Consider the following 24119-nt stretch of genomic DNA (forward strand, 5'->3'; position numbering starts at 1 on the left):
GGAGATCTTCCCAACCCAGGGATTGAACTCTGGTCTCCTGCATTGTAGGCAGACGCTTAACCAGCTTAGCCATTTATCCTTAGGAATAAATCTACCTTAAAAAAAAAAAAAAGACCTATGTATAGAAAACTATAAAACACTGATGAAAGAAATCAAAGATGACACAAATAGATGGAGAAATATACCATGTTCATGGGTCAGAAGAATCAATATAGTGAAAATGAGTATACTACCCAAAGCAATCTATAGATTCAATGCAATCTCTATCAAGCTACCAATGGTATTTTTCACAGAACTAGAACAAATAATTTCACAATTTGTATGGAAATACAAAAAAACCTCAAATAGCCAAGGCATCTTGAGAAAGAAAAATGGAACTGGAGGAATCAACCTGCCTGACTTCAGACTATATCACAAAGCTACAGTTATCAAGTACGGATGTGAGAGTTGGACTGTGAAGAAAGTTGAGTGCCACAGAATTGATGCTTTTGAACTGTGGTGCTGGAGAAGACTCTTGAGAGTCCAAGGGACTCTCTCTGCAAGGAGATCCAACCAGTCCATCCTAAAGGAGATCAGTCCTGGGTGTTCATAGGAAGGACTGATGCTGAAGCTGAAACTCCAATACTTTGGCCACCTCATGCAAACAGTTGATTCATTGGAAAAGACCCTGATGCTGGGAGGGGTTGGGGGCAGGAAGAGAAGGGGACGATATAGGATGAGATGGCTGGATGGCAGCACCGACTCAATGCACATGAGTTTGGAGGAACTCTGGGAGTTGGGGATGGATAGGGAGGCCTGGCGTGCTGCGATTCATGGGGTCGCAGAGTCGGGCACGACTGAGCGATTGAACTGATTGACTGACAGTCATCAAGACAGTATGGTACTGGCACAAAGACAGAAATATACATCAATGGAACAAAATAGAAATCCCAGAGATAAATCCATGCACCTATGGACACCTTATTTTTGACAAAAGAAGCAAAAATATACAATGGAGAAAAGACAATCTCTTTAAAAAGTGGTGCTGGGGAAACTGGACAACCACCTGTAAAAGAATGGAACTAGAACACTTTTAACACCATACACAAAAATAAATTCAAAATGGGTTAAAGATCTAAATGTAAGACCAGAAACTACAAAACTAGACCAGAAACTATAAAACTCCTATAAATCATAAGCAAAACACTCTCTGACATAAATCACAGCAAGATCCTCTATGACCCATCTCTCAGAGTAATGGAAATAAAAGCCAAAATAAGCAAATGAGACCTAATCAAACTTAAAAGCTTTTGTACAACAAAGGAAACTATAAGCAAGGTGTAAAAACAGCCTTCAGAATGGGAGAATATAATATCAAACAAGGCAACTGACAAAGAGTTAATCTCTAAAATATACAAGCAGCTCATGCAGCTCAATACCAGAAAAATAAACTCCCCAATCAAAAAACGGGCCAAAGAACTAAACAGATACTTCTCCAAAGAAGACATACAGATGACTAACAAACACAGAAAAAGATGCTCAACATCTCCCATTATCAGAGAAATGCAAATCAAAACCACAATAAGGTACCATCTCATGCCAGTCAGAATGGCTGCTGTCAAAAAGTCTACAAACAAAAAATGGTGGAGAGGGTGTGTAGAAAAGGGAACCCTCTTAACACTGTTGGTGGCACTGCAAAGTAGTCCAGCCACTACAGAGAACAGTGTGGAGATTCCTTAAAAAAACTGAAAATAGAACTGCCATGTAACCCAGCAATCCCACTGCTGGGCATACATACCGAGGAAACCAGAATTGAAAGTTACACGTGCATCCTCCTCTCATTGTTAAAATCAAATGTCAAGTCTTTTGGAATATATTAGAAGAACAACGCTCTTAGCAAAGTAGCACCATATAGAAAGCAGGAGTACATTCGGTTTCATCTTTTAACCAGTTACGTACGTGACAAAATGACCTGCTACTCAATTTTTTAAAACATCGCTAAGTTCAATTATAAGAGAAAATGTTTGACTAAAGCAAGAAGTCATCAGCAGCCTTCTGTGGAAAACACTTGAGTAATTATAAACAAGACTGCCTAAATGATCAATAATGAACTGCCTTAACTAAATTATATTGAAAAATTTTAAGACATTTTTAGTAAGGTGGTTTAAGTTTAGCAATGAATAGAGATAAAATTTAAACTCCTTGAAAGTACTATAGGAGCAATAGAATAATTCATAAAATGGAATATAGGCAACTATTGTTGTTTATTTTAAAGCAAAACTTCTCTAAAACTTGTGCAAATTCACAGCTGATGAAAATGCTCTAAATACATAAAACATTTAAAATCAATGTTATTTTAAAAAATCTAACAATAAATAATAAATACCATTAATCCCTTAAAGTGATACTCTTTTCCCTTTTCTTCTCCAATACTTTTTGTTGCCTTTTTGGTAAAAAGTACCCATTTGGACGTTAGGGAAGGAACAATGAGGTGGAGCCTGGTGGGCTGCAGTCCACGGGGTTGCAAAGAGTTGAACATAGCTGAGCATGAACACATGCATGCATACAATGAGGTGGAACATGAAAGTCACTACCACATTGTGATCGTAAAGGATTGTAAAGACTGGAAGTTTATATGCTGATGTCTCCCACATCAGTATCTGCAGGCCACAACCTCCTCTGAGGTTCAAGGCCATCTAGCTACCTCAGAGACATCTTTACTCTGATGTGCCATTCACCCCATTTCACTATGTAACTGATACCACCTTGAGATTCTCTCCATGTCTGGCCCTGCTCCTATTGTTACTGCCTTAATGAAGTCAATCACCATTTATCATAGGCCAGAAAGCTTAAAGTCATCTCTAATATTTCCTTCTTTCTCACCTATTACATAAATCATTTTCCAAGTTCCATAAATTTTGCTTTTAAAATAACTTCAAATTCTTTTGTCCTCTCTAACTCGCCTCCTATCACCGCTGCTGCAATTCAAATTTCCTTCAGCTCTCCCCTGGATACTCGTAATAGCATTTTCATCAGCCTCCCTGAATGTGCTTTGCAACTGCCATAAAACTTCCTACAAGCTGCAGCAAACGTAATCTTATGAAAACTCAAATTCGATCCTAATTTGTTTAAAATTCATTAATGAATCTGTTATCCTAGCAATATGGCCCAAATTCATAATCAAGACTCCCTTTTTAACTAGTGAATTCCTCCTGTCATGGATATTGTCTGAAATGTCACTTTATTGACTCCTAGAGATAGGCACATCTCTAAGTAAATGAGTCATTAGGTAAATAGTGGTTTAAGGTCTTTTTCTTTCATTAGGAAGAGACTATGTTGTTTGCCATCGTATCTGCAGTGTCTCAAAGAATGCCTTGTACAAGACAGTTACTAAACATATGTATGTAAAAAGAATAAATAAACCAATAAAATCACCTAAAAAATACCTAGTGCAATAGAAGGCTTGAAATACATTAAAAATATCTAAAAATGAGCTGAATATTAAGAGATGTGATTTTTTTTTTAGCAAGCTTTATTTATATGTATTGTACTATACATAAGAAAGGGTTAGGCCCTCAGTCGTGCCCATCTCTGTGACCCCATTAACTGTAGCCCTCCAGGCTCTTGTGTTCACGGGATTTCCCAGGCAAGAATACTGAAGTGGGTTAAGTATACTTTATTTGTGTGTAATTACATGTAAGGCATACTTACATGCATTTATTCTTCATGATAAATATCACTTGTGTTCAATTTAATTCATTGATTTTACCCTATACCAGATATTCTTTGGTATTTAGATTAGAGAAGCTTGCAAGATATCAATTCTGATTTTGTAGGGCTTACAGCCAAGGTAGAAAGAAAGGAAGTGACGTCGCTCAATTCTGTCTGACTCTTTGCAATCCTATGGACTGTGGCCCAACAGGCTCTTCTGTCCATGGGATTTTCCAGGCAAGAATACTGGAGTGGGTTGCCATTTCCTTTTACAACAGCCAAGGTGGAGAGGGGAACAAATCACATGTAGAAAAACTAGCATGCAGTTCTAACAAAGGAGTGATTAAACATGACTATGTGTATATATGTATATATAATTAGTTCATATTTGAAAGTTTGACAAATAGATGAAGAGGATCAGAATTTAGCTAGAGAGAATAGTGTGATCAAAAGCATGAGCCCATGAAAGAGTCTATTATGTTCTGGAAATGGAAATCATAACATCCTGATGGTGAATCTTTGAAAAATTGTTATCAACATGTTCCTTTCTTTACACACTATGGGTATTTCTAGAAGGGAGGGAAAACATGTCACTGGAGATGACCCTTCTTTTTGACTCACAGGAATTTACCCCCTTTATCACTTCTCTACCCTTATCACATCTTTACCCTGTTCACAGTGAGCTTAAGGTTTTCAAAGAACTGATCTCCTCCACCAGCCATTTTAGTCCTCCTTCCACTGGCTATGATCTTCAGATAAAACAGAACAGGTCAATCAAACCCATATCTGTCCAACTAATGGCTCCCCAAAGGGCAAGAGAATATTGATAAAATACAGATTCTCCCGTTGACCTTAAAATGTGGTTCTGCTATGCCACATACCAGCTATATGGCCTGGGACAAGTTATTCATATGCTTTATGCCTCTGTTTTCTCATCTATGATCTGGAAAAAGAAATAATAGTATCTTCATAAGGATAGTTATGAAGGTTAAAGCAAATAATGCATACAGCACCTCTAGAAGAGTTCATGACACCTAAAAAGATTCATAATGTGTTGGCTATTATGAAGTGACTCAGTTTTTCTCATCTGTGTAAGTTTCCATTGCTCATGCTTCTCAAATTGGACACTTTAGCATTCCAGAAATGCATAGTACACTTTATACCTCTATTTTGTTATTCTTTTAGTTTAGAATATTCCCTACTCTTTTCCATCTGCTACCTGCCCGCTCTCCCTTCACGGCCTAATCTTGTTTCTCTAGTCTAACTATTGTGAAGTCATTGTTTTCTCCTCTGTGCTCTTGTAGTATTATGTTTACGACTCCTTTACTGCACTCAACACAGCCTGATGTTTCATAGTTTCTTTGCCAATGGTCTGACTTGTACACCGAATTTAGAGCTCCTTGAGGCTAGAGGTATGTCATTAATGTATGTGTCACTAAGGTGTAACAAAAGGTAGGAAGTTGATAAATGTCATTTATCTGTTCATTTAATTTTTCTAATTTATTCACTTTTTCTTGAATTATCCACGACTATAATGAAACATCAGTGCTTGTTGAATACCTCTTATCCACAAGCTCTGTGTTGTTTTATTGCTTTTGACCATCTTCTGTTAAGTGGAGAGGACCCTGTAGAATTGAAATCTGGCTCTTACGTATGCTGGTATTTGATACTGAGAAAGTCACTGAGATTGTTTTAGCATCAATGTCTTCACCTCATTCTAGGGATAATAAGACTTACCTAATATATTCCGACTAACAATGCATGTAGAGTATGGAGTAGACTCTCAGATTGTGGGGGAACATTGCTATCTGTTCCTCATTTATCAAGAAAATATACACATACTTAAACTAAGGAAGATTATTTAAAGCCTAAGTATAGTCCCAATCCTAGGCTTTTATAGCACTACCTTAATCATAGTCATAGCAATTATTATTATATCTATTAGCATTATTATTATTAATAGGATTTAATATCAAAATGTTCACAAGTTTTCTTGATAACCCTAGCAGGAAGTTCCCAAAGACGATTCTACAACTGGTAGACATTTTTCTTGTGCAGACTGCACTAGGTTCTTAGTGCCCTGAATTATCACAATATCTCTTTGCGGTATTATATTCCCAATATCTTAGGTTAAGAAGCTGAAATTCAGGGAATGGAAGTCAGAATTCCCAAGGTCACACCAAAGTCTGTTTAAAGCATCAGGTCTCACACTCATTGTTTTCTGATTTTAATTCTTGTGCTCTTCCCAGGTTGCCACACACAGAATGCCTTATATTAAGCACAATGGATAAGAGCTTAAAGATTCTTGCAGCTTGGGCCATGTAATAATAAATCAGTGATGAACGAAGGATTATAATGCACTTTCCAAGTTAAAGCATTGGGGGATAACACTTTAAAGTCATAAGGTTTTGCACACTCTCAAAAAAGATTGGTCACTTCAGACTGAGCAATTCATATGAAAGAAACTGAGCTTTACCTGAATCTTGTAGGTAGCTATAGTCATAGCCTAGATCTTTGGATGAAATAAAGAAATCACCGTTTCTGTAGAGAGGGATGAAAGGAACCATGTAGGATTCCCGGTTGTGCCCAATGGGTGCATTAGCTTCTGGATAAACATCTTGAAGAGGATGATACTTTCGAAGCCACTGTTCAAAAATACTGCAGAGGAAAGGATTATTCAGAATCAGAAACATATTGTTGTTGAAGAAATATCTGGAGTTCTTAAAGTAAAATAACAAGGCATATCTTAAAATCTAACACCATGGAAATATACCAAACATAGTTTTCATGCTTTGAAAAGATTTTGTAAAGCCACAGTTCATGCTGTCAGGCCCTGATGAAATCCACTCATTTGAGAGAAATATTAGAGGATAATTTTGGAAAAGGAATTTCTTAGATGATAAGTGAAAGTTAAATGACAAGTTAAAACCCTTCAGAATGCCACAGAGCAAGTGTAATTATTGGCTGAGTGACAACCGAGACATAGTCATAAATAATATATGTCTCTTATCTCAAAGAAAGTTCACCCAAAGAAAGAACATGCAAAACTAAATTGGAATCAGTATTAGAAGTTGGCTATTTTTTGGTCATGGTTGGGGACTTTATTTCAACCTCCTTGTTATATTTAGAGAAGGATATGTTTAATGAGGGCTGCCCCTGTTGGTTCAGCAGTAAAGAATCTGCCTGCACTGCATCAGTCCCTGGGTTGGGAAGGTCCCCTGGAGAAGGGCATGGCAACCTACTCCAATATTCTTGCAACTCAGGGACAGAGGAGCCTGGTGGGCCACAGTCCATGTGGTCACCAAGAGTTGGACACAACTGAAGTGACTTAGCACGCATGCACAACTACTTGATGAGTCTTGTTGAGAGAAAGAGCTCACCTTCCATGACAGAAGTCAAACATACTTGGCACTTAGCATTTCCCAGCTTCCCAGGAAGCTAGAGTATGACCACATGATCAATACTCAGTCAATCAGACATACCCATTCAAGACTTTGAAACAGGAGATACTGACACAAAGAAGCAAAGACAATGGAGAAGCATTCTAGCAGTGGGCAAGGGAAGTGGTGCTAACAATATCCTGTTTATAAACATGAGATCAGAGGTATCAGTAAAGGTAAGCACTGCCCAGAGGTGCCCTGTGTTTGAGAGCACAGCTTTGGCAGATGATTTGGCTGCTGTCCTCCTCTCTTGTTCTTACCTGTTTCTCAACCTGCATTTCCACGATCTCCTGAATTATCCATTATTTTTTCAGCAAATTTGTTCCCTGTTTAATTCAGCCAGAGTGAGTTTCTGTTGCAAGCAATTAAAAACCCTGACAGAAACAAAAGCTAAAAACTAAGAGATCAAAACTGTCCAGTAAGGATGGAAGTGAAACTAAGTATAACAGAACATGTAGTGGATAATTAAAAGGGTGACAAAGAGAATGCCTCTGTAGGATCAAACCACATAACATAGAGGGAAGAACACTAGACCTGGGGTCAGAAAACTCCCCTTGGGTCCTAGATGTGTGATTTAAGAGCTGTATACATTGTATAAGCTCATAAGCAAATCACAGAAACTCTTGAAGGCTTAGCCTTCACATCCTTAAAATGAAAGTAATAATATCTATCCCATCTGTTTCCAAACAAATTATCCAGTGTGGTAGTTTTTAGGAAAGTGCTAAATAGATAAGCTATTGTTATTTAGCTCTAGAATTTAAGCTCAGAGGCAAAAGTTTTGTGCAAGAAGCTGGTGTCTAAAAAAGAGAGTGCTGTGATGAACATTGGGGTACATGTGTCTCTTTCAATTCTGGTTTCCTCGGTGTGTATGCCCAGCAGTGGGATTGCTGGGTCATAAGGTAGTTCTATTTGCAATTTTTTAAGGAATCTCCACACTGTTCTCCATAGTGGCTGTACTAGTTTGCATTCCCACCAACAGTGTAGGAGGGTTCCCTTTTCTCCACACCCTCTCCAGCATTTATTGCTTGCAGATTTTTGGATCGCAGCCATTCTGACTGGTGTGAAGTGGTACCTCATTGTGGTTTTGATTTGCATTTCTCTAATAATGAGTGATGTTGAGCATCTTTTCATGTTTATAATAGCCAGGACATGGAAACAACCTAGATGTCCATCAGCAGATGAATGGATAAGAAAGCTGTGGTACATATACACAATGGAGTATTACTCAGCCGTTAAAAAGAATTCATTTGAATCAGTTCTGATGAGATGGATGAAACTGGAGCCAACTATACAGAGTGAAGTAAGCCAGAAAGAAAAACACCAATACAGTATACTAACACATATGTATGGAATTTAGGAAGATGGCAATGACGACCCTGTATGCAAGACAGGAAAAAAGACACAGATGTGTATAATGGACTTTTGGACTCAGAGGGAGAGGGAGAGGGTGGGATGATTTGGGAGAATGGGAATTCTAACATGTATACTATCATGTAAGAATTGAATCGACAGCCCATGTCTGACGTAGGGTGCAGCATGCTTGGGGCTGGTGCATGGGGATGACCCAGAGAGATGTTGTGGGGAGGGAGGTGGGAGGGGGGGTCATGTTTGGGAACGCATGTAAGAATTAAAGATTTTAAAATTAAAAAAATAAAAAAAAAAGGGAGAGTGATGTTTCAAGCAAACAGAGAAGTTAAAAAAAAATTTTTTTTTTGAAGTACGATAAAGACGAGAACAAGGAAGCCAGATGGCAGCAGTGATGATTGCTTTTTGGTGATGAAAAAGAACTCTATTTGTTTAAAAAATCCGGACTTCAAATGCTAGTTGTGGTCAAAGTTGTTTTCATTGTGAATTAATTGAAGGATCAGTAAGCTGCTGATAAATACCTCGGTTATTAAATACATTTTCTGAGTATTTACTTATGTTAAGTTTTGAAGAAATATGAACCTATGTAAAGCTCAAGTTCTGTGGGTTTTGACAAAGTTGTCTTAGTGTTGAGACAACTTTAAGACTCTAAAATGTTTTAACCTGTTTAATTTTCCTTTTATTCATCTGAATAATGAGAGTAATATTTAAGTCATGAAGGTATTGCAAGGATTAATTAAGCAACCTAAATGTCTATTGACAGATGAATGGATAAAGAAGTTGTGGTATATATATATATATATATATATATATATATATATATATATATATATATGTATGTATATGTATATATACACACACAATGGAATATTGCTCAGCCCATAAAAAAGAATGATATAATGCCATTTTCAATAACATGGATGGACCTAGAAATTACCATGCTAAATGAATTAAATAGGTAGATAAAGACAAATATCATATTATATTCCCTTATATGTAATATAATATGTAATTATAATATGTAATATAAGTGAATATAATATAAATGAATCTAAAATAGGATACAAATGAACTTATTTATAAAACAGAAATAGACTCACAGACATAGGAAAAACTTACGGTTGCTAAAGGGGAAGGGAGTAGAACAGTAAAATAGGAATTTGGGATTAACACATATACACTACTATACATAAAATAGATAAACAAGGACCTACTGTATTCAATGTCTTATAATAACCTCTAACAGGAACTGTATTCAGTGTCTTGTAATAACCCATAATGGAAAATTATCTGAAAACTATATATACACATGGGCATTCCTGGTGGCTCAGTGGTAAAGAATCTGCCAATTCAGGAGATGCGGGTTCAATCCCTGGGTCAGGAAGGTCACTAGGAAAAGGAAATGGCAACCCACATCAGTATTCTTGCTTGGGAAATCCCACGGACAGAGGATCCTGGTGGGCTACAGTCCATGGGATTGCAGAAGAGCTGGACATGACTCAGTGACTAAATAACAACAATGTATGTACATATATATGTACAATATAAACTAATCAATTTGCTGTACGCCTGAAACATTGTAAGTCAACTCTATGTCAATAAAAATTAATTAATTGAAAAGATTAAAGGGTTAATTAAAATAGCATAAGTAAGATACTGGAACAGATCCTGGTAAAGACTGAAATCTGAGAAGGGGGCAGCAGAGGATGAAATAGTTAGATTGCATCACTGACTCAATGGACGTGAATGTGAACAAACTTTGGGAGATGGTGAAGGACTGGAGAGCCTGATGTGCTGCAGTCCACGGGGTCTCAGAGTTGAACACAGCTTAGTGACTGAGCAGCAAAAACTGAGATGTATGGCTAAGCGTTGGACAGACGGTGAGAAGAAGCTGTCCTCCCCCATAGCGTCTTTCTCTTCTTCATGATTCATGTTATACTGGAAGAACGTTAGCTGGTGAGAGATGTGAGACATGCTATCATAGAAATGCCAAAGCTGTGCATATTTGGACTAGCTCTTTTAAAATGGTTATTATTCTTTAAGCAGAAATGGGGAAACAGTATTCAAGAGGATTGGTTTTTTTTTTTTTTTTTTTTTTTTGGTGTGTACCTCTATTTCCTCAACTGAAGAAATTAGGAACTGGCTTAACAAATAATCCCAAATTCTTTTCAAGTATTTTATGAATGTATGTATTTTATGAATGATTCTTCTTATTTTGATGTCTATGGTTTTCTTCTTTTCATGAAAGCATTACTTGTTCATTACACAAAATTCAGAAAATAGAAACATGCAAAAAGGAGAAAATTTTAAAAAACACACATACTTGCTCAATATTTCTGTTAGTTTTTTAAATATGCAAATCTAATACTATATACATATGTTAACAAAAAGAATTATAACATAGACACTATTTTATAAGACTTCTTATTAGTACTAAATGTTGAAGTTATATTTAAGCATGTTTAAACAATATTCAGAAGTTTTGACGTGGTAAATCTATTTTTTAATGAGAAGGAGGCCCTTCGATAATTAATCTCTCCCCACCCCTATTAAACTTTGGCTGATTTAGAAACAGTCCAATATACAATGAGCTATTAGATAAGAGCTTCAGGCAGACATTGTGCCTTTTGTCAATTGAGAAAAATTACTCTTATAGTTCAGTTTATATATAATCTTACTTCTGCCAAGAAATAAAAATTCTTTACCTAAATAGGACAAGGACATCAATTCTTACCACCAAGAGATATAATGGATGAAACCATTAATGTGCTCACCCACCTTATCCACCTTTTAAAATGAAAGTATTAATCCTGTTTAAATTCTTCATCAGTAGATCTCATCTTCAGCTAATTTCATCAAACTATGTCTAGAATGGCTCACATCAGAATGCTAATGTTTAACTTGGATAAGCACACTGACATTTTGGGAAGCAAATTATCTTCTTACCAAAGATTTATTTAACCTGCATCTAGATGGTTTTCTAGAAGCCTGAGCAACAGTGAAATGCACAAGAGAGGGTTTAGGAAAAGGTTAAGCTGATCACAGACAAAAACAAGGAGGAATGTGTTTTATGTATAAAAATAGCACGGATGTCAGGTCACTTCCATTCTTATAATAAGACAAAGCTAGATAAGTGGAAAATCAATAACTTTTATTGGACTCATGAGAGAACCGAGGTCACAGAGCAGACTACTTCTCCCCAAACTGCAGAGATAAGTGCAAGCAGAGGAACTCAACTGCTATTCCCTTTTCAGGAGGAGAAGCTGGATCCATAAACCCAAACACTTTGACAAATGCCTGGAGACATGATGAGAGAAGCTAGTCATGAGATGGACAGCTAGTGATGAGAGACACTCCTGGAACCCATAGTCTTAGGGGGATTCCCACGCATTCCCTGGCTTTTACCTCCAGGAACTCTGTCCAATTTTCACAATAAAGATCTGAGAAAGATCCTCTCCTGGCTGTGTTGAGGGAGGGAGAGAGTATCCATTGTGAAATATGCCCAGAGGTCTTCTCCACACCAAAGCCCTTCAATTCAGAGAAAATAACCACCAAAGTATTATACCAGTAGGAGGAAGGGAACTCCTCTCAGTCCAGCCTCTTTCAGCCTTCCTGTCTCATTCAATGCCACATGGGTCAGGGCTTCTAGGAAACAGATTGGGAATATGACAACTAAAAAGGGAGATCAGAGGTGGAAAAATCAAGAAGCTATACCACTGCAGAAACACTCATGACAGTCACAGACCCAAGACACTGGACAACTAAAATATTGAAATTTAATCAGAATACTATAGAACACTTTCCCTCTTCTGTACTTTACCATGGTACCAACAGAGTTCTAGTATGATAAAAGTGAATTATAACTAAAAGATCTGTGAGACAAATAGTTTCTGAGGAATAGTATCACTTCGAGTCATAGAATAAATGTTTGATTATAAGCAAAAGTGTAAAATAATAGTCTCTGTGGAATAGTATCAATTTGAGCCACAGCATAAATGATTATAAGCAAAAGTATAACATAAAGATAGATGAATGCAAACTGATACGCATACCTACATACATCTACCACGTGGAAGAATTCCAAATAATTATGTAGACACTTTGAGTACATAAAGGAGCTGTGCACAACTCCCACTCCTTATATGTGGGCTGTCTGTAGTAACTTTCCCCCATAAAGTACAGTATGGAAGGGCAGTGGAACCATTGAGGAGTTGGAAAGTGAAAGTGTTAGTCGCTCAGTCATGTCCGACTCTTTGCCAACCCTATGGACTACAGCCCACCAGGCTTCTCAGTCCATGGAATTCTCCAGGCCAGAATACTGGAGGGGATTTTCCTGACCCAGGAATCAAACTCAGGTCGCAGATTCTTTACCATCAGAGCCACCAGGGATGCCCTTAGGTTTGAGAAAACTGGTGAATATGGTATCTGCCAAGTGACCAAAGCTAACACTGCCCATGGTCAGCCATGTTGACAGTGTGTGCCCTTGATATGATGGGGAGAGAAGAGTGCTTTCCCCTCGGTCCTCTTCCTCCTCAAGTAACTCCAGTCTACAAAATTCTAGTCGAGGGGCATTCTGTAAAACACCTGAGCAGTACTCCTCAAAACTGTCAAGGTCATCAGAAATGAGCAAAGCTCCAAAAATAGCCACAGTCAAGAAGGAGGGAGGAGACATGATCATTAAATGTAATATGAGATCCTGGATGGGATCTTGAAACACAAAAAGATATTAGATAACAACTAAGTAATCTTAATGGTGGCTCAGACAGTAAAGCATCTGCCTACAATGCAGGAGACCAGGGTTCAAGCCCTGGGTTGGGAAGATCCTCTGGAGAAGGAAATGGCAACCCACTCCAGTACTATTGCTTGGAAAATCCCATGGACAGAGGAGCCTGGAAGGCTACAGTCTATGGGGTCGCAAAGAGTCGGACACGACTGAGTGACTTCACTCACTCACTCAAGTAATCTTAATAGACTGTAGTTAATAATAATGTATTGAAATTGTTTCATGAATTGTGACAAAACTTCCATACTGATGTAAATTAAGAATAGGGGAAACTGGATGTGAGATATATGCAAACTCAGGTATGTACAGAGAAAATTATTCTTAAATTTCTTTTTCAAAAATAGAACAACAAAGAAACCTAATGTGATTGGATATTAGGGAACTGATTTGCTTTAGCACATTCACTGGTACAACAAAATTGTATAAATACAATAGAATTCTTTTTCATTGACTTATTCAACCATTTCATAAATAGTTGAATACATATATACATCTGTAAACTGATTCTTTGTCAGGTATTGATGTAGTTCTGTGTCCTTGTAGTACTTAGATCTAGTGATGGAGATGAATACTAACCAGTAATTTCAGAAATGTATCTTTAATTACAGACTGGCAAATACAAAAGCAAGATGGTAATACAATTTAGTGAAGAGGTCTGATTGATTCTGCCTCCTTTGGGAAAGTCTCTGATGGTGTTAAAGAATGACTATTTAGAGAAGTGATATGTGAATGTTTCTGAAAAAGAGAACAGAATTTGCAAGAACCTTCAATGGGATGCTACATTCTCTTATCTGTCTCACTCCTCCCATAGCTTCACTTATTTTCTATAGCTGATGACTTCTCAATTTATATTTACAGAGTAAATCTTGGTCTGAAATCTCAGCCCAAATTTCCAGCTGCCCAACTGGCACCCTCATTGAAATATCTCAAAAGAATCTTAAAGCACAGCACACAGAATCTTCAAAAATCATATTAACATCTCTTCCTTATGCTACCCTTCTCCATTGATTTGTAACTTTGGGAATAAAAATATCTGTCCAGCCAGAATATGTAAAAGACCGATGTATCTATGGAGAGAACAGTTTGAGATGAAGCTAGAGAGGAATTGGGGGCAAAATCAAGAAGGGCAGTTGAGGACACGCAAGAAATATTTTCAATTTCTCCTAAGAGGAACAGGAAGTCACTATTTGTCTCTGCAGTGGGGAGAGATAACATGAATAGATAATTTTATAATAAGTATAAAATTTATAAAGATTGCACTGTGAAGAAAGAACTGGAGGATAGTCAGAACTGATGTGCAGGGAACAAGGGATGTGGAAATCAGCAATAAAATGTATCTACATTAAAAAAATGATATGTAGCTTTCCAAGTGGTACAGATCAGGAGTCAGGCATCACAGAAGACTCCACATTTTCTGGTTAAAGGGGACTCACTATCAAAACAGAAGCAGAAAAAAGGAAACTGGACAAATTCGGTAAGGCCCTGGAGGCAGATAAAAACCCAGGTCTTTGGGCTGATATACCTGGGCCGCTTCTTCCTCTGACACTCTAGTCACCCCTGCTGGGGACTTGTTTTTTTTCTTCCTTATTCTCCCCGAGTGGATCCTGAATTACTTCTGTCACTGACTAAGCCTTGCATTTGGGGGCAGGCAGGGTTTGGCAACAGGACTGGAAACGTACAGAAAAATAGATGCTAGAATATGAGTTAAAGACTCCACTTCAGAAGTTATCTCTGAAAAAAGAAAATAGTCTATAGTCATCAACTATAGTCTATAGTCATCCTATTTTCTTTCCCTGTGAGAGGAACAAACCTAGAGACATTGTTTTCAGAGCAAGCAAAAGTATGCTGGAAAATATCAGTGCTATCTCTAGCTACAAAACCTCATCTTTTTAATCTTCCTTTTCTCTGTGCCTAACACACAGTAGGTGTTCAATATTTACATGATCATTGTTGCTGCCCTCCTGAGTTTATAATCTCACCCAGGAGAATGAGTTCTTAATAAAGCCATTTCTATTAGTACAACCTCTCGGTGTATGTTGCTTATTGACTTAAGCCTCAACAAATCAAGGAGGTAACTTATATTGATCCCATTTTACGGAAGAGAACATTGACTCAAAGTGTTGAAACTCTGCCAATGCTGACCCAACAAGACTGTGGCAGAGAATCCAGTGTTTCATGTCAGATTTATGTTAGTTTTACAACTATACTCAACTTGCTGAGCTGTGGCCAGAGCCCAGGTGTTCTATTCCAAGTTAAACAGCCTTCCACTAACAAGCGAAATGTTAGTGATTACTATTTAAAGCAGAAAGATGGGCAGAGCATTAATGCTTTGCTTCAGGTGGTGCTAATGGTAAAGAACCCATCTGCCAATGCAGGAACTTGAGATGCGGGTTCGGCCCCTGGGTTGGGAAGATGCCCTTGAAAGGAGCATGGCAACAATGCCAGTGTTCTTGCCTGGAGAATCCCACGGACAGAGGAGGCTGGGAGGCTATTGTCCATAGCATTGCATAGAGTCGGACACGATTGAAGTGACTTAGCACCCACTAAGTGCTTTAGAGCTGTGCACAGAAATTAGAACTAGGTATCCTTTGTCATTTTACTTTACCTGAGAAATGAACATTTTATTACAAAGTGTCTCAACAGTGCAGAGAAGAGTTGTGAAATATTAACATCAATAGTCTAAAGACTTGTGATTTTTCTTTGTGGAACTAAGACCCTTTTTACTTCCTCCCAAAGGCCATGAGAACCCATAGACCAACACCAGCTTAGTAGGCCACAAAGTGGTGACAGAGAAGGGGACCAAAGAGAACGGCCTTGGCACGGATTCTGGGTCTGTGCATTGACCTGTCCTTGAGGACCAACTTAGAGTTCCTCCCAAGGGAGGCCAGTGAGCAGCCGTGAAATGACTCTGGAAGTGCTGAGTCTTATCTAGAAGCTGACGCTCACTGCAGCCACGTGGGAGAAAGAGGAGCTAAGGGAAGAAGTGCAGCGCATGCTGTGAACACAGGGGAGCCCTGCAGGATGTGCGGACAAAAGGGCAGAAATCCAGCTCCAACCGTTTATAAGCAAAGGTTCAATGCCTGAGTGCGTGCTACGTCGCTCAGTCATGTCGGACTGGTGGAGACCTCATGGACTGTAGCCCTCCAGGCTCCTCTGTCCGTGGGATTCTCCAGGCCAGAATACTGGAGTGGGTTGCATGTCCTCCTTCAGGGGACCTTCCCAACCCAGGGATTGAACCCTCACCTCTTATGTCTCCTGCATTGGCAGGTGGGTTCTTTACTACTAGCGCCATCTGGGAAGCCCAAAGTTTCAATAAAAAGTCCTAATTTTGAAGCTGGGATTTGGGGGCCCCAAAAGAAGCCAAAACCATAAAATTTCCTGAGACCTTGAATCAGATTTTTGGTATTGGTTTTGTGAAGGGAGAGAGGATAATCTTTGTTAGCCTCAGTTTACTCATCTGTAAAATGTGGATAATAAACTTCAAAATGTCATGAGATGCCAGGGGCCAGAGTGAGGAACTCCGCCCATGACAAAGGTCATGAGGAAGGAGGCTTGGCATATGCAAAGGCGTGATCAAGCCTCAGGAAACCCCCTGTTCCCGAGCATCTACCCCCAAAACCAGAGTCTGTTTTATGCTCTCACCTACACCTCTGACTTTACAGGGGGCTCTCCCCCATAACCATTTCTCTCAGAGAAGAAGTAAACGTGCAGCTCCAAGGCAATAAAAATTCCTGGGCGTGACAAGAGTGTTTCAGCTTACGGACTCCTCTGAAGGTTATCTAGCCCACCTGTATAGGTTCATCCAGCCACATGTGATTGTTTATAGCCTCCCAATCTGAGAGGCACGGGATGTTTTAGACTTACTAAAGGCAAATTCTTTTGGGGAGTTGGAAATTATTAGTATAGTGGGTTGGTTAGGAATTATATTGGTGAAGGGTTTTTCATTTGTTGTGCCAATAATTGGTGCTAATTCCCTGCCCTGGGTGTGACAAGGGTGTCTCAGGTCAAACCTCTCTGCTGACAGACTAGCTTGTGTGACAGGATTATCCATACTCCTGCCACTATGCACATGATTGTTTACTACCTCTCAACCATAAACAGCACAGAGAGTTTTGGAGTATTTTGAAAGTCTTAATTAGCATAGGGCTTTTCTCATTGTTGAGTCAATGATTGCCACCAGGCCTCCATATCCTTAGGCACCTGGGAATATATTAATCAATGTATTTGGAATATAGCAAAGGAAATATAGTATTTTTTAAGGTTAGCAATACTAGACTTTTTGAGTTAATGAATTTTCTCTTTTGTAATAGATCACTGTACTTTGTTATAAATCACTGTGTCCTTGCTATGTAAAAATGTAACTTTATCACTATCTTAAGACTAAATAGATCTTAAGGGGAACATTGGTGAAAGGATTTTCATTTGTTGGGCTGATGTTTGCTGCTAAATCTCCATGTTCCCTGCCCTTATAATGAATATAACTAGCATATAGGAGAAACAAGTATTAACCTTTAAGCATATAGGAGAAATAAGTATTAATCTTTAAGATTAATCATGTTAACCTTGGGTTAAATAAATTCCTTTCTTGATTGTAACTCACTGTACCCTCACCCTATAGGAATGTAACTTTATTTGGAGGGTGGTGCCTGGTTTAAGAAAAAACACCCTTGGAAGAATTACGTTTTTTGGTTATCAAAAGAAAGGATCATAAAATGTCAGCAGGTCTCATGGCCATAAGATGATGTAAAATCCCTAAGACCTTTTTATGTGAAGCACCTGATTTTGATAAAAGTCAGGACTGCTGACCCCCGCATGACTCTGTATTCATCCTTTGTTATGTGTAACAAAAAGTATATAAGCAAACCCAAAAATAAAGAAATTGGATCAGTTTCCGGAAAGACTGATTCCCTCATATAGTTCTTTTCCACTCCCCATTTTTCTGGCTGAATTCCCATCTGGAGCGTGGGTGCTCGCCACATCTACTTACCTGCCCCAGTTTTCAAGCCCACGCAAGAAGGAGCCCAAGGAGGGGCACCTTCTGATATTCAAGTGGCATCGGTGGCCCAACATAGATGGTGCAAATTCCTTGTCTTGGAATTTTATTGGTATCCCATGTAAACCAAGTTATTCAGTCTCCTTTTCTCTCCTACTGTTTTCTGGCTGAATTCCCATCTGGTGCATGGGTACCCACCAAGCCTATTAATTTTGCCTGGGTTTCTAAGATCGGACTTGCGGGTGTGTGTGGGGGGGGTGGGGCTCAGTGTCTCCTCTCCTTTGGGAGAACGGGAAGACGCCTGTGGCCTATGTAGGTGGTGATTGGTACTCCATGTGAACCAAGTTATTCAGCCTCTTTTTCTCTGCTAATTTTCTAATCCCTCTCTATCTGTAATTAAATAAGTTATTTCTAAGGACACCAACACTGTCCCCACCTTCGAATTCCCTGGATCCACCGGGGCTGGACCCCGGCAATGAGATATAACTGAAATTAGGTGTACAGTGCACCCAGAACAGGGCCAACACACAGTAAGTACTCAACAGTGGGTAATTGTTGCTGTTATTCTTACACCCATCAGAAGGCATCATTTCTGCAGTTTAATATAAGGAGCCAGTTTGAATTCCCTTAGAATAGAGGTTTTATATTTCTATTCCTTGGGAATTTTGGTGTATCACAAGAAGGATGGAGTTAGCTTAAAAAACAAATACGTCAGTGAATTTTATTTCTTGTTTTAAAGAAATTATATGAACAGAGAGTGAATTAATTATAGAAGTTAACTTCACAGATGCTGAAACTGGATTGCTCAGATTCAGATTTTGGTTGTGATACTCAGAAGCTGTGCAAACTTGGGCAAACTACTTCACCTCTGTGTGCTTCAGTTTCCTTCTGAGTAAAATGACAGCTACAATATGGGTTGAATTGTGCCTCCCCAAAATTCATGTGCTGGTTTTCAGAAAGTGGTTATATTTAGAGATAAGGTCTTTAAAGAGCTAATTAAGTGAATATGAGATCCTTGGGGTTGGTTATAATCCATTATGTCTGGTGCCCTTATAAGGAGGAGAAATTTGGATATAGATAGGTATAACAGAAGGAAGAGTCTGTGAAGATACAGGGAAAAGAGAGTCAAGAAGAAATCATGAAGTGAGGTCTCAAAAGTCACCAGTTTTGCCCATACCTTGATCTTGAAATTTCTAGTCTCCAGGATTGCAAGAAAATAAATTTCTGTTGTTTAAGCCACCAAGTCTACGGTACTATGTCATGGTAGCCATAATGGATTAATACACAACAGCACATTATCTGAAGGGTTTCTTGCAAGTATTTAGTAAATAAATATATGTAAAATTACTTAGAATAATACATATAATAGAATACAGAATGCTGTTACTTTTATTAAAATTATAGCTACTTTGTTTTTAAGTTTCTTATTGGAGCATAATTGCTTTACCATGTTGTGTTAGTTTCTGCTGTGGAACAAACTGAACCAGCTCTATGTATACATACACCCCTCCCTCTTAGGCCTCCCTCCTGCCCCATTCCTTTCTACGCCCCAGGTCATCGCAAAGCACTGAAATGAGCCCCTTGTGCAATGCAGCAGGTTCCCACTAGCCATTTATTTTACACACGGTAGTGAATACCTGTCAGTGCTAATCTCCCAGTTCATCCCTCCCCTTCCCCTACTGTGTCCACATGGCCATTTTCTTGGTGTGTTCTTGAGTTTTGAGTCTGTTTTGGAGTTCTTCTTCCTTCGTTGTTGCTGTTTAGTTGCTAAGTCATGTCCAACACTTTCTCAGTCCCAAGAACTGCGGCCCACCAAGATGTTTCTGTCCATGGGATTTCCCAGACAAGAATACTGGAGTGGGTTGCCATTTTCTTCTCCAGGGGATCTTCTAAATGCAAGGATTGAACCCATGACTCCTGCATTGCAAGTGGATTCTTTACCATGAAGCCACCAGGGAAACCCCTTTTCTTTTGATTTCCTTAAACTTTTATTTACCACTGTATCTTTTGCTTCTTTAAGGCTTAGGGCATAAAAACACCAACCAGATTTACTGCTTCCCTTCTTTGATCATTATATATGTCATGCTAGATTGTAATTATTTGATTATGTGTAATTCTCCAACAGTGTATGGGGGATCCAGGAAGAGGAATTGCTTCGTCTTATTGGTCACTGCAGACCAAATGTCCATCACAGTGCCTTCTCATTAACAAGAGGGCTAGATTCATGTAGGTCAAAAATATGCAAAATTTGAGAATTTTGTAGTATTTTTGGGAGAGAGCCCACATTTTATCAAATTCTGAAAGAGTATGAACTAAATATTAAAGAATCATTTACTTAGTGGTTAACTATTAGAACTGATAGAAGGAGAAATCCAAGAGATGCTGATGATTTAAGTTGGTTATCTCTAAAAGTGGAGTTACTCTCTGACCCACACCAGTTAGCAAAGTGTCTGGCATGCAATAAGCATTGTTGTTGTTGTTGTTTTTCAGTTGCTTAGTCACATCCAAAACTTTGTGACCCCATACCTGGCCTCCCCGTCCATCTCAAACTCATGTCCATCAAGTCAGTGATGCCATCCAACCATCTCATCCTCTGCTGTCCCCTTCTCCTACCACCTCCTTCCTCTTCTGCTGAGACCACTGGAAAAACTCGGAGCCTTTCTTCGGATTTGAAATAACAGTGTCCCAATAATTCCTCTTCTTCATGTTGCTGGCTAATGATATTCTAGAACTCATTTAAGGAGTATTTGGAAATTTTTACTGAAAAGCAATACTTTTTAAAAGAAATGGACACTTTAAGAGCATAAATTGTTAGGAATGAGTAGCTGCAAATGAAAAGCCTGCTAAGAAATTTAACCTCAGTTGACTATAATTCCAAATGTATACTCTACTCCACAATTTCTTAGCTTAGTTGAGGAAAGGGCAAAGAAGTATTTGGGATATGGATACTGAGTGAAAACCAGATTAAAATCATTTAAGCTAACGATAAACTTGAAGGAACTTAGGGTACAAACCAAAATAGCAATGATAGCAAACTGGGGAAAAAAAAACCCAGCAAACTAAAAGTCTAAGGGGAGAAAAAGGCAATTTCAGAAGTTACTGTTTTTTCTTTTCCCATAAATACTTACTGGTATCATTAAGTGGCAAGGTATACTACTAAGGACCATGTACACCACCGTATGTAAAATAGACAGCCAATGGAAGTTTGCTGCATGACTCAAGGAACTAAAACCAAGGCTCTGTAACAACCTAGAGGGATGGGAAAGGGTGGGAAGTGGGAGGGAGCTTTAAGAGGGAGGGGACACATGTACACCTATGGCTAATTCATGCTGATGCATGGCAGAAACCAAAGCAATATTGTGAAGAAATTGTCCTTCAGTTAAAAATAAATAAATATTTTTAAAAACATGAAAAAAAGCAAGCCATAGTGCTTCCCAAGTGATGATAACACGCACCCAGAATTGACAGACATTGCATTAGACAAAAGTTGAAATCAAATTAGCCAAGCTGCACTCACAGACCAGAGCTAGTCAGGGTGAATTTGTGAAAAAGGTATCCTAAAGGGCCAGCCCTCTCAGCTGATGCTCAGTGTAAGTGAGAGGAAGGCTATTCATGTGGCTCAGTAGACACTACTGATTGACCTTCAGAGTCTCTGTGCTCTTACCTGGGAAGTTGTGCCAATAAACCTTACCTTGTTCCTTTCACTATGATGCCCATTTTGTAATTCATTAAACACTGTATTTTGAACCCACTACATGTTAAGTTCCAAGGATGGAAAAGAAGTGTTCCGATTCTCATGGATCTCACTCCATACCATGATAAAAAGATAAATAAAATTTCAAAGCAATGTAAATGACTTTGGAGGGGGCATGTGTATAAAACCTATGGGATTACAGAAGAAGCAGCTAACTGCTGGAGTCAAGGACAGTTTCACAGTAGGGATGATATTTAAACTGGATGGATAGGTTATGGGGAAGGCATTGCACAAACCAACAGGGAGCCTGGGCACTCATGCTACTGAAAAATGAAAGTGGCTTGGTGTGTCAGAATGGAATATAGAGTTGTGTAGGATCAACAGGAAGTGAGACAAGAAAGGTGAGATGAGTCAGACTGTAAAAAATCATCTGTCCACCAAGGAGATGGAAGGTTGTAGGGATGGGGAAGTAGTTTTAACTCCATCCTCAGAGTTAATTTGCCATCTAAGTACATTTGATAAGGAGTGAACATGACTGAACTTCAATTTTGTAAATGCAATTATAGTGGATATGATTAAATAACAATAAATCAACATCTATTACTTCTGTCTATTGAAGATCGCACATTGTGAGAGTGGGCCAATAGTGACACATATGCAGACAATTATTAGTTTTCTGCAGGTAGTTACAATGCCTCTCTTTCAAAAAAAATTTCTCTTCTCTTAAACTTTTCCTTCACTTTCTTCTTTTTATCATCAGAGTGATGCTTGTAAACAATAAATCAATTCAGTAATGATTCCCATTTATTAGGTAGTCATGTATCTAGTAGTAGGCTTGGGATTTTGACATATATCATCATATTATTTCTCCACCAAGACTACAAGAGAGGTATTAGTAACAGTAGCAGTAGTGAGACTTTAGCTCATATAACACTCACTATATATCAGGTACCATTCTAGGTATTCCTATATCGGAACTCAATTAATCCCCAAAATACTTCCATAAGGAATGTTTTGTTGTTATCCCTATTTTGCACATGAGAAAACTGAACCACAGAATGGTTCAGACAATGGTCCAAGGTCACACAGCTTGGATTCAAATCCAGGATTTGGCAGGATTCAAATGCAGGAGTGGCAGGATTCAAATCTAGGCAGTCTGATCTCAGTACCAGCTCTTAGCCTTAGCAAAGTATGGCCTCATGGTGGTATTCACATTAAAATACAGAAAAACAAACACACAAACAAAAAGCAGGAGTTTAAATAACTTTCCTCAGTTTATTTAGTTAATAAATGTAGCAGCAGGACTCCAACTCAGGTTTGCTGCACTCAGCGCTTCCCATAAATGCTTCCAGTTGTGTGTTTTGCAAACACACACACACACAGAGTAGACCTGTGTGACTTGCACATTTTCCAATTTAGTCAGGAAAAGAAAAAGAATGTTGGAAAAGAGATTTTGAGTCTCAGAGATTTTCCATGACTGAGTATTAGAAATAAAAGCTCAATCTCTTCACTGCTATAATCATAGAACTTAGAATAGCATCTGTACACAGTTGGCACTCAATAAATGTTGGATAAATAACTATCCCAGAGGGATATGGAGAATATATTGTACATAGTCAGTGAACGGTGGTGGTGGTTTAGTATTTAAGTTGTGCCCATCTCTTGGACCCATGAACTGCAGCCCACCAGGCTCCTCTGTCTATGAGATTTCCCAGGCAAGAATACTGGAGTGGGTAGCCATTTCCTTCTTCAGATATTTAGTGAATATTTATTCACTAAATGGGGGTTTATTGAGCATCTCCGCATGCAGGCAAGTCAGGCAGTATACATGGTAGTGTGGAAGATAAAAGGCTACAAAAGGCAGAGTCCTTCCCATAAGCAATATTTAGGAAGGATTTATACCATTTACACATATTTTTTGTATCTTTCCTTTAGTCAAGGCTCTAGGACCTGTATATGATGTGAAAAGCCTTTTTAGGTATCAATACTTAAGTCATTCTTCGTGGTAATAACAATGTGTTCAAGGTGGGCATAATTAGTACACAGTTTCATCCACCTAACATCCCTTTCATGGACACCAGACAATGCTCTGTGGTTTCCAACTTTCCCTGTGAATTATGTTTTTAAGACCATTACCTCTGTCATAGGGGCTTC

General features: G+C 38.6%; 1 protein-coding gene across 1 annotated transcript in view; it reads right to left on the bottom strand.

Annotated features, from left to right (window-relative positions):
- TYR (tyrosinase) overlaps positions 1-24119 on the bottom strand; it is a 113340-nt gene that overhangs the window by 8072 nt on the left and 81149 nt on the right. Inside the window, exon 4 of the mRNA XM_069564781.1 lies at positions 6167-6348. Within this exon, the coding sequence (XP_069420882.1) occupies positions 6167-6348 (182 nt within the window). The remainder of the gene's footprint in view (positions 1-6166; positions 6349-24119) is intronic.

Source organism: Ovis canadensis, chromosome 21 (assembly GCF_042477335.2).
Source record: "Ovis canadensis isolate MfBH-ARS-UI-01 breed Bighorn chromosome 21, ARS-UI_OviCan_v2, whole genome shotgun sequence".
NCBI lineage: Eukaryota > Metazoa > Chordata > Mammalia > Artiodactyla > Bovidae > Ovis > Ovis canadensis.